Genomic DNA, 12416 nt, shown 5'->3' with positions numbered 1-12416 from the left:
GTACAAGTAATAATAAAAACGATAAAATTTATTATGAACATGGGTTTCATTGCCATTTTGTTTTTTACTGAAGGCTTTGAGTAACCCTACCATCGTGTCATTTTATATAAATTTTAATCGCAAAGAAAAAGTATTAATTTAACTTAAAGCTGAGTTATACTAGGATAATGACTAAAATAACTAATTGTAAAGCCTTAACGCAAAAGTTTGAAAACGTTTATTTATTTACGTAGTTTAAAAAAAAGTAGCCAACAAAATAAGCAAATGTGTTTTAATAAATATATAAGATATACGAAAATATCACTGGCTGGTGTTTTTTATTAAAGTTGTTAATAAGTTAGGGGAATTTTAAATATGAAATATCAAATATAGTAAATTTTCATATAACAAGTTAATGACAAAAAAAATGAGTTTCCATAGAATTTAAAAATAAAAAAAAAATCTTAGTTTACTTATAGAATTATGTACTTATACTAAGAGTCATATAACTATAACAAATTTAAACTAGTTTTGTTATATGTTCTAATAAGCTGCACTTTAGTGTTTTTACATTTTTTATTGTCACCAAAAATAATTTACGTAAATGAGTTGTTTATATCTTAATTACCTAATCTATTTTTGTTAGCCGTGAATAAAATCTTAAAACTTACTAAACTATAAAATATAGGTTAAAAGTTATGGAAAATAATACTTTTAAAAAGTTTTTTTTTAAAGATTTTGTGATCTTGATTCTTTTGATAGTAACTTTCCTAAAATGATCATAGAATGTTTAGCTTTGAGTTTTTCATTCAAATATTTTTGTATTAACTTATATAAAAAATATTAACTCTAAATTAATTGCCATTTCTGTAAGTTTAAGAATAATTTTTAGTATTGTAGTAAATGAAAAAGAAAAAACATGTACAAAATTCGTTTTAAATGAATTTATTTTGATTGCAAATTCTAAATCTATTTGTTGTAGTTTGAGTTGTTTTTATCAAAATTTACAGCAACTAAACAGAAAAGTACTAGTCTTATTTTAGGAAATACAAATGATAAAATTATGTTTCAGCATTATATATTCTTTGCTAGAAAAGTTTGAATTAAAATTCTTTTTTTTTCTGTACGCTCACTATAAAAAGATCATTTTATTTTAACTATTAATATTTATTAAATTTGATGTTATAACTATCCCTTAAAACTTGTCATTCTAACTAATATTTAATGTTTTTTCAAAAAGATACTCTAGTATAACAAAAACTGTTTTTAACTCATAAATATTGATTCAATGTTTGCATTAAAACTAAAATTGTTTACATTTAAAAAATTACATTAAATTGACTGCACATTAAAGTTTTCCTTAGTCAGAGTTTACAGGGGTTGTAATAAACTTGATTTATCTTAAAAGATCTTCTCACCTATATACCGTACAAGTCTCTATAAATGTAGTAAAATTGTAAGTTGATAAAAACTATTTCTATTATTATTAGTTGCAAAATTTCTAACAATAGTTTTTTTTACTACCATCTAGTTTTACAATAAATTATATTTTAAATTTACTGGTTAAAATTATCGAATCTAAGTATTAGTTTATTTATGTGTCTTAAAAGTGATTTAGTATTTATAGTTGAAACATAAATATCATAAATGAAATATATTACAGCAACCAAATTTAATTTATACAAGGTCATTAAACCATGTTACTGTTGCCAAAATACATAAATGCTAATGTGGTATACAAACGAGTAACTACCCTGACAAAAAATACATAAAGAAATACTAAAAGTAATTTTCAGTACTTTAAAACTTAAGTTATTATTAGTAATAATAAAAAAGTGTTGTATACTTTTTAATGACAGACAGAAAAAAACTATAGATTAAGAACATGAGGGGCGTGTAAAGACATATGTTGTAAAAAAATAACATAAAGTTTTATATGAACCTTGTATTAGGAACTAAAATTCATTTTTTAATTTATAATACAACCTATGTACATTTACTAATATTATGTTATAGCTTTATCTAGAATCCTCAAATTTTCACAAAATGTTCCTTAAAAATTTTTGTGGTAAAATTCTATTGTTATTACTTTTATATACCAGCTGGTACAAGTTATGGTTTTATACAAGTTAATTTTTTCCTAATTATGTGATAGTTATATTTTAGATAAAATTTATTTTCATTGTGTGAAAGTGTGCATAAAGATCTATGTGAACAAATAGTTGTACATTTGTAGCAGAACTTTATTAGAAAAAAACTAATCGGTAAATGTGTTACTTAGTTTTAATCTTTTGTCAATGTCAGGTTTTTGATATTTTTTAGATTTTGAGACACCAAAATATTTTTTTTTAAATACCTAAATGCCTTGGAATATTTTATTGAACTTAAAAATTTTAATTACAACTATTGAAGTTTATTATAACCAAAAGATTTACATGTCATTCGTTTTGTTTTAAATTTTATTGTAAAAACTCTAGCTTTTTATACGAACATGGCAGAATTTAGCCAAACCGTGTGCATAACCAGCTATTTAAACTTCCACCAAGTACTTTCACCACTGTTCCCAATCAGGCTGCAGTTGGGAAACCAACCAAAGTTTACTGATGCGTAAAATTATGACTTTAAAAATGCCATACTTCGAAATGACAACCAAAAACATCAAATTCAGCTTAAATTTATTTTAATCAATAATAAATACAAGACATTTTCGGTAGCTAACCCTGTTAAACATACGAATTTTTATGAAATAGTACATGAAAAAATAACTATTAAAAAAACTGAAAAGTTTGTAAAAATAAAATTTATAAGTATTGTCAATCAATTACTTAATTTGTCTGCTAGTATACTTATCAATGAAAACAGCTACATTTATAAAACCTCGTTTTAGTAATTTCCTGGTTTTTAGCAGATTAAAATTAAGAAACATTGTTTATGAGTAAATTAATTTAAAACTACTTAATTGCTACAAAGCGAGATTAGACCAAAGTGTATTATGCTGTTGTTGTAGTTCACTGGTAATTTGATTTTTCTAGCACTATAATTACAGACTTATTTAGTGATTAAGATTTGCAGTTAAACTGTAAACTAATTATTTAACATTTGATCACTGATCATACTTGATTAATTTTACTTTTAAAAGTTTATTTATTGAAGTAATAAAATTAAACACACTTTGTTAAGTCCTATTGGAATTAAGTATAAGTATGATTGGTTTGTTAGAATATAAATATAATTATACTTATATAAGTTACTAATGTAAAAAGACCAAAGCTACAAATTTTCCGAAATCTGTTTTTTGTATATAGTTTGATTTAATAACTTTCAACAAGTTACACAGAAAATATAAAAAACCTAAAATAATATAGATCAAAAAACCTTTTAGAGAGGTTAAAAAAAGAGATAAAACTAAATATTTTTGGTTAGTTTTTTAGTTATGAGATATTTATTATTAAAATAAGTTGTAGCTATTATTAAGCTGATTTTAAAATAAATAACTAGTTACAACCTTTAAAGTAGTATGTTTAGACATTTAAAAATGTGTAATAGTTAAAATTTAAAAGTATTTTAAGTTATTTAAATTTTAGTTAGATACACAGTTAAAGATAATAGACAAAGTTTCAAAAGTTTTACGTTTTTAGACGTTTTAATGAAGTATTTTTTTTATCAGTGAAAGTAACCAACATAGTGCTGCATTATAGTAAAAAAAAGCTTCTAGAATTAAATTGAAAAATCATCAATGAGTTTCAAATTTTAGCTGTATGACAAAAAATGTTGTAATATCAGAATACAATCATCATGAAAACTTAAAATGTGTTTAAAGCACTATAATTTTTATTCTGTTTTAAACGCTTACAACTTTTGTTTTAGTTTTATTTTTCAAGTAATCAACATTCGCCAAGTCGATATTTTGAACTATTTACAGATTTTTATGAATTTTAAACTTTGTAGAGTTAAGTATAATAAAAATTAAAGTAAGGACACTTTGCGAGCCCCACTGTTTAGAAAAATTCTTTAGTAAGCTGCATTTAAATAAAACAGATGAAGATAGTAGTTTATTCAAAAAATGTAATTGAATACCGAATACAATTGCAATAGTAATTACTAACCACTAGAGTACAAGCTGGATTTAAAATATTAAAGACGTTTACAAGTTAATTGCTTTAAAAAATAAATCATCATAATAGTATGTAACTGACCACGAGTTTTTGATTTCAATCATGGTTTTTTCGACCACTGAGTTAAGATACTGCTACAAACTAAACTTCCAATATTTGCTTTTATTTTTATAACTTGGTATATTGAGGTCATTGATATTTTCTTCTATAGTTTTACTTTAATTCTAAAACTACCTTGAAAGTTATAACATTTTATTAGTTAAATTAAATGCAATTTAAAAAGCAATACGTAGTTACTGCTGTTTTCGGTCTTTTTGCAATTTGTTTTTTTTGTTAGCGTATAAATATAAAAAAAAACACGACATTTAAAACTTAAATTGTTACTAATATTTCCAAAGTGTTTTGTGTGTGTGTGATAGTAATTTTTATTATTACAAGGATTTTTTTAATGTTTTGTAGTTAAACTTATGGTAAGTACAATTAATGTGAAAATATATTAAGTACAGTGCAGAAGTATTTTTTTTAAATAGTTTAAACATAAATCAAGTTCAGATAAAAAGAAGTATTGGAACTTTTTTAACACATGTTGTGTTTATTTGGTAATAAACAGTTTTAGTTTGTTTCTTTTGTGCATTTGATATGCGATTTCTTACTTACCTTTCGTTTTAATAGCGGTGTTTTTCAAACAATAGTTATTGTTTATGTATTTTATCGTGTTTTAAACTAATAATACTTAAAGAATATAACCTTTTGTGTTTGATTTTAATTTAACCAATATATATATATATATATATATATATATGTTAATAGAACTTTTACTATTAGCAATTTAAGTTTTTGTTCTTAGATATTTAAATTTAATTTAAAATGTCAGTTTTCTTACATTCTATTTGGTATTTTATGTTGCTGTTGACTTTTTTATTAAATTATTTCCATTCACTGCAAGTTTAACATCTTTAAATTGCTAAGTATTTAAGTTTATAGTTGTGTACGTAGAGAATAGTATATTACTGCTTAAAAAAAGAAGTAATTATGTACTTAACTTTTCTAAATGGGTGTTTTTCATGCTATTAAAACATTTTTGTTTCATTTTTACTTATTTTTGTCTTCTACACAAATAAGAAAAGTACTGTTTGGTAAATTAAAACTCAAAATAAATCTACATTAATAGCTTAAAATAAGTTTGATGAAAATTATGTTCAAAATAAACAATAGCTTGAAAGCTATTTGCAGATTAATAACTGCTTTTTACTTAAGCAATGTTAAAATTTCATTTACTTCAGATCGTATTTTACCACCTTATACTTTATTAATATTACTGTATTTTATTTCAAATCAGTAGTATTGAAAAGTTTTTATGTACGGATGTAATAAAAATATGATTGTTGAAGATTATTTATGTAATAACATTAGACTTAATGACCAAAAAGTTATGGTTGAACACTTTTAGCTGACATAAATTTGTTAAATTCAAATTGAGAAAAACAGATAATTTTCAGAAACAATTTAGAAGTTTCTTACATTTTATTATATTATAATATGAATTAAATTATTTGTTTTTTACCGTGGTTAAATTAAGCAAAAAAATTAGACTTATTATACCTAACTTCAAATAAATCTAATACTTTTCTCATAGCTTAATTTTATAATGAATTTAAGTTGTCACCAAAGTGGAAACAGCGTTGTTTTTTATCGCAACAATGAACTGGTAACAACTGTTGATAGGCAAAAGCTGCTTCAGAAGTCTGGTTATTTCCGAACAATGCACAAAGTTTGCTACAGAGACCACAGGTCGGACTCAATGGACGTTTACTTTCCGGAAAAAGAAGAAATTGTTGACAAAGTGATGGGACTAATCAGCAGTGACACCATCACACTTGATATTGATACCTTGTTCGAAACATACCACCTCGCAGTTTACTTGCAAGTAGACTGCCTGCAGCAGCTCTGCCTCGACCATTTCACACTCAACCTGAACCGAACAACTTTGCCGTCGCAGTTGAACCAAATCGCGGAACGCCCTTATATGAGTGACGAGTTCAAAAAGAGAGCGCTGATGTTTGGAGAAGGCGGTAGCCCGTCGATTTCAGGCTTGTATTTTCTTCAAAAGAACACAGAGACGTCAACGCAATTAAAAATTAAATCAAAGCACGACCAGTCCGTGCACGTGCTCAAAGAGTTTGAAGGGGTGGAAAAGTTCGGTCAGTTGCATCGCGTTGGCAACTTGCTTTGCTCGATGGCTTGCGAAGGGTCCAAGTTAAACGACGTTTTGTTGCAGTACGACATTTTGTCAGGGAACTTACACAGGGTGGAAATTGACAGCGTGAACGGCATTACTGATGACAGGACATCTGTTTGTACTGACGGTAAAAACATTTTTCTTTTCAGCCAGCATGAGGTTGGAAGCAACGGAACTTTTCTGCGTTTGTCGGTGTTTCGCAAGGAAGAAAAGACCGGGTTTTTAGATACATGTGAAAAAAGAGTTATTATAATACCAACAATGGTCCAATCACCAAGTTTTAGTCGTGAAATAAAGATATTTTGTTCACATTGTTACAACGACAAACTTTATGTCTTTTACCAACAACCCAAAGTATTAAGACATAACTCCACAGACTATGACGTCGAAACATTTCATGACACTCGTTTGATGATAGTTTGCAGCAAGTCTTTCCGCGTTCTGAGAAACCGAAAGCTCTCCGCCGAAAACGTCAGGGTCGACGGGAACTTCCCGAACGTGGAACAATTGAAACTGTGGTCGTTCGAAAAGATGTTCTACAGCGACAAGCAGGAGAAGCTGTTCATCAAAATCGGCTTCAACGGAACTTTTAGCGCGACCGAGCACGTGGTGGTGTACGACGCGAAGAACGACTTCTTTTACTTTCACGACGACATGCCGAGGTTGCAGCCCGGTGGTTGCAGGAGCAAGTGGGTGTTCGCGGGCGGATGGTACGGCAGGGTGTGCGCGGTGGGCGCATACTACGTGGAGTCTTCGAGGAGGATGCGCAGCGAGATCAGGCGTTTCGATTTCGTTGATGACGAATATTTGGTCGATGTGGGGGTTGAGTGAGAAAACGCCAGAGAATGTCATTTCAATGAGGGGTGTTTGTGGTCCGCGTGTTTTGTGTAGACACTTGTTGTCTGTATGTAAAACTTGTCAAAGAGCAAACTTTTTTGATGCATTTAGAAATAGTCACGCAAGTTAAACTTAGAATAGTGTTAGAATAACGTTGTTCAAACTATTTTTTTTCATGTTATTTATTTGAGAAATGTTACTTTTTTATCATAATTATTATGTTAGTTTAACCAATCAAGTTTTTTGTTTTATACACTTTGTGCTCTACCCTTAAAAACAATGTCAAAAGCTTTATGTTTTAATAGCTCTTTAGCATAGTTTTTCAAAAAGTTATATATCGAATTTAGAAGTACGATACTGATTTACATTTACGAATTTTATTGAATATCTTTTTAGTTAGATTAAACATTATAGTTGTTTTAAATTAAAAAGAATAAACTTACTTTTACTATGCAAAAGGCTTAATGCATAAAGCAACGTGTATAGTCCGCTTTATAAAATATAAATTCTTACAACTCTTTATAATTAAATACCCTCAACTCTAGTACTTTTAAAAGCTAACTACTGCTGTATACTTTTGTTTTAAAAGTTTCAATTTAATTTATAGAACGATTGCTAAAGCTATACTAAAAGGCAAGTAACAAGCTTAGATTTTATTAGTTTACATTCATTTAAAGATACAATAGACCTTTGATCTACTATATATTTTTTTAAAAGTAACTGTAGTTAAGTGTGTGTTTAACTGTTTTGCTAATAGATTTCATATAGAGAGCTCAACTTAAGAACAATAAATATTGACATCCTAAAGGCTAAAATACCTTTTTATGTGAAAATATCAGTGTTTTGGAAACTATTGAACTGTTAATAGCATACAATTAAATGCGTGTAGTTATTTAAGGTAGAGTTATCAGAGCTAATTAAACATATAGTTTTGAGTATTAAATGAACGTTTGTTTATTTAAATTTTAAATATGATGCTTAAATGTCTGTGAGACTTAATGGTAATTTGAATCTATCATCTAATGCTTACAGTAGGGCTTCCAAGAATTATTTTCATCATTGCCCCGTGGTAGAAAACTAAAAAGTAATCGCCCTTATCAGAAATTATTTAGGGATCTACAGGCATTTGGTGATCGCATGGCAAAGACAATAAACAATCTTCTTGTCTGTAGTTGTAGTTTTAGTTAAACGTGACCTTTTTTTCTACATTACCTACCTCATTACATTTACTGTGAGGTAGTTTATTACTCGCTCATGTTTTCGCTACCTTGCTAGTCAAAGGTTAAATACTAAACAGTAAACTAAATTAGTAAGTTACTGAGTTGAAAATGATATATCCATATAAAATTTTAGAACCGCGTCATTAGTTATTTTCCCCTGACTTACTTAAAACGCCCAAAGTAAGTTAAAGTTCTACCTTTAAGAATCATGTTCTGGATCTAATATGATAAGTTTATACAAATAGTGTTTAAGTCTTGTTGTACACAATGTAACATAGAAAAGGGCTACTTTTATACTTACATATAATTACCCGAAAAGTCTTTAACAGATCAGACTTGTTAATTTTCTGCTTAGCAGTGCGAGTAACATCAAAAACTATGCAATAAAAAAAAAACTTAGCAAAACTTTGAAGAAGTTTTTTTCGAAAGCAATATTCTGTATAAAGCTCAAATGAAAAGCATATAATATAACTGTTAAATAGAAAAAATATCTTATTTTGATTTTCACACTACGTTTTGAAGCTAAAAAAAAATGTCACGAGCTAGAGATTTATGTTGGCGGGCCGGATCTAGAGAAAGCAGTTGGTACGTTGCCACTACTTATGAATTTTCAAGTTAAATTGTACTTAAAAACTAACAGAATTTTTCATAAAAAAAATTATCGTTATACTTTTTTTACAGTCAAAAAAAATCAGACTTACTCTTCCCTCTACAACGATAAACAGTTTTTGAAATGTCAAGCAAGCAATTTGTCATCGGCTGTAATTCTACCTTCCCCTTTAAAATAAAAAATAAACCAACCGAAAAAAATCTATCTATTTAACAGAAAAAAAAAACCCTTGGTGACACGTCATTTGGCAAACACTCACAAGGTTAAAATCTCAACACTAAAATCCACAAAGTGCGGAAAAATCATAAAGCTCAAATCGCCAAGTAACTATCTGCTGAAACTACAACAAATAACACATCAACAACCCAATTATATGATCACTGCCACAAGTGTGAACTCACAATCAGCTGTTGCAAACTCAAATAAACAATATCTAATTCAAGTTATGAAGTTCCTTTTTGTTCGATAAATTAGAATAAGTTGTATTTTATTTTTTAAATGTTTTAGAGCTTAAAACCCTTAAGTAAAAATACGTTTACTTTTGGAAAACTTGAGTTAAAAAAAAACTAGTATGCATTTTTTAACTTCTTTTGAAACCTTATAAAAATAAAAGATATGCTTTAACTATAGTAATCACAACATATATACACCAAAAATTATACCAAGAACGGTAAGAATTCAGAGTTAAAAACATTCTCTCAGTACAAGTTCTGCAGCAGAAGTGATTGCATTGAAATCGAAGGGCTTCTTGATGATTATAGCAATTCTTAAGACAACCTGCACATGGTTTTAAATGCGCGAAAACTTGAGTGAAGCCTTAAAATTAAAAAAATATTCTGTTGGTATGTTCAATTAATACTTTTAAATACCAACAATCTCCAGACCTTTGTTTAAAGTAAGTTTATAGATCTTTATAATTTGAACACTTGAAATCACAGTTCTTTTTCAAACTAAACACTTTTTATAAACTACTTTACATCTTCAATTTTTTTGGTCTTTTGGTCTTTTTTCCAACAAAAGTTTTATAGCAACAATTTAAAAAAAAAAAAAATTCTAACATCCAAATTTTATTTACAAGTTGAATATGTAATTGCTTTTTCAAAGTTTATACATGTTTTAGTTTCAAAAAAAAATTCACTGTTGTCTAAAAAGTTTACTTTTTTTTAATCTCACAACTGAACAATCTAATAGCTTACTGATTAATTTTCAAATTGTAAAACTTTTTATGAGCTACTAGAATTTTAACAGCTCCTTTTTAATAGCAAAAAACTTGCTAACTCTTTTTTTATCCTTTTTACTTTTTCTTCTTTGGATAAACTATAAGCTATGTTTATTAGATTCAAATAAGTGTCAATTACATTAGTAAAATTATTTTCCACAATACACAGCTAACTTTTTCTTCATCAGTAAAAACTGCACTAAGCATTGTTAAGTTTAACTGTATAACTTGCTGTAAAGTTAATATTTAGTTGTGTTGCATTTTATAAAGTAAACTATTTAAATATTAGCGAGTTAAGTACTATGATTTAGAAAGAAGTATAAAGAATAAGCCTAAAAAAGCTTAAATTTTCTTAGCTACTAAAGTAGGTTACACTAGATGTAAACAAACTTATTTTTGTTACGTTTTATATGTGTGGGCAGATTTTTTAGACGACGAGCGAAGTTCACTAAAAAATTCTATTCGGCCAGATCATATAAAAATTAACTTTTGCAGGTCATGTCATACAAAAAAAGTATACTACAGTTTTTTTTTTCTGTAGTGTTTTATAACTTATGTAAGAATTTTATCCATTAACCTTTTACAGTATTCTATTTTCAACAGTGATCAGTAAAGAGTCACTAGTAATAAAAAAAAGTTTTTTGCACGGAAGAATCGCTAAACAAGTCTTTTCAGAACTATAAAAAACAAAAAACTTAGATTATTGTAGACGAAAAATTTTCTAAACTTTTTTTACTAAAATTTAATGTTTACTTGAATCTTAATTAAACACGTGTTTTTTTTTAAAGCTTTTAAGGTCTTATGATTTTTATCAAAAGTCGTTAAATGCTATTAGCAAATAAAATTAAAAAGTAAAAAATTCATTAAAGTTTTGAATTAATACCTATAACAACTTTATAAATTATCGGTCTTTTTAATTAGTAGTGAACTCAGTTTTTACTCACAATGCGTATTCAAAACTTGTATATAGTATTATGTCTTTTCAGAGTAGTGGCCTGTGAAAAGAGGTATTCCCTTAAAAGTTTTTTTTTTACTAAATAGTCTACTTGTATGTTAAACTTTATTATCTTAATATTGCTACATGAAAAAACATTGTTAATCAAAAGACAGAAAAACAACAAATGTTAAGTTATCAAGTATTTGTTTTAAACACGTCACAACGCACAAAGCTACATCACAAAACTAAAAAAAAGACAATGAATTAACAATAAAATCTTTGTTGCGAGTTGTTCTACTGTCTAATCATCAACTGTGACGTAACTGGAACTACTTAATTTTCCTGGCTTCTCTTTCACATTCGCAGAGAGTCAGTATGTCTCCCACCCTTACCGGTCCCTTGACGTTTCTAGTGATTGAACGCTTGTCATTCAGAAATTCCACTCTAACCTGGGTTGTAGATGCAATAAAAAAAATAATTTTCTATAAACTTATATATGCTATTTATTTTATTCACAAATGGTATTACGCAATCAGTAGTTTGCTCTAAGAGCTCGACAGTGTTTTAACTAAAGTTCTTATGTTTATGTTTAAAAAACAATATACTATAACAAATAGTATATTCAATCTCCTTCATAAGTAGCAGCTTTAATACATATTAGAAAAACAACAAAATGCATAATAAATAATCATGCACAGTATAACATTCTTACATTGTTATATAATAATCAATAAATAACAAAATGTTACCTGGGTGCATCCACCACTTTTGCCTGTGCGTCCAATGACTTGTGTGACCTTGGCATACCTGAACCCTGATTTGTCCATTTTGTTTTTATTTAAAATTGCTTGTAATTTGAATGATAGTTTATAATTGAGTTATTAGTCATAATAAGTTAATTTATATTAGGTTTCAATGATGCGTGTAAAACTCGATTTGTATAAAAACAGATTTTTTGCATAAACTTAACTAAAATCTCTTTTAAAGAGATAAGAGTCATGCTAAAGATAGTTACTGGAGTAACTAGTAGCTCCTAGTTTATTTACTTTTTATTACAGTAAGTATCCAGATAAATATCAATTTTAATAAAATTACACTTATTTGACTCAATACGCATACCAAAATAATTTTTGCTACAAATAGAATAAAAAAAAGTCAAAAAATAGGCTTTACAAGAATAACTAGTTAATTTAGAATTATTGTGCTACTAACTATGAACTAACAACAAGACTTCTTTTAAATTCAATGTACTGTTACATT

General features: G+C 27.4%; 1 protein-coding gene across 1 annotated transcript; it reads right to left on the bottom strand.

Moving 5' to 3' along the window:
* Positions 1-11485: 11485 nt before the first annotated feature.
* Positions 11486-11983, bottom strand: LOC145844614 (small ribosomal subunit protein eS28-like). Its single transcript, XM_082952047.1, has 2 exons — positions 11906-11983; positions 11486-11605 (listed from the first exon to the last, which is right to left on the bottom strand). The coding sequence occupies exons 1-2, from the start codon at positions 11981-11983 to the stop codon at positions 11486-11488; spliced, it is 198 nt and encodes a 65-aa protein (XP_082808173.1).
* Between the last annotated feature and the right edge of the window lie 433 nt (positions 11984-12416).

Source organism: Thalia democratica, chromosome 1 (assembly GCF_965202585.1).
Source record: "Thalia democratica chromosome 1, ktThaDemo2.hap1.1, whole genome shotgun sequence".
NCBI lineage: Eukaryota > Metazoa > Chordata > Thaliacea > Salpida > Salpidae > Thalia > Thalia democratica.
This window is presented reverse-complemented; position numbering and strand designations above follow the sequence as displayed.

Excerpts from the sequence above, each read along its gene's own strand:
- LOC145844614 (XM_082952047.1), bottom strand. The coding sequence starts at position 11,983 with ATGGACAAATCAGGGTTCAGGTATGCCAAGGTCACACAAGTCATTGGA. Across the intron at positions 11,606-11,905 it reads AAAGTGGTGGATGCACCCAG|GTTAGAGTGGAATTTCTGAA; the intron begins GTAACATTTTGT and ends TCTACAACCCAG.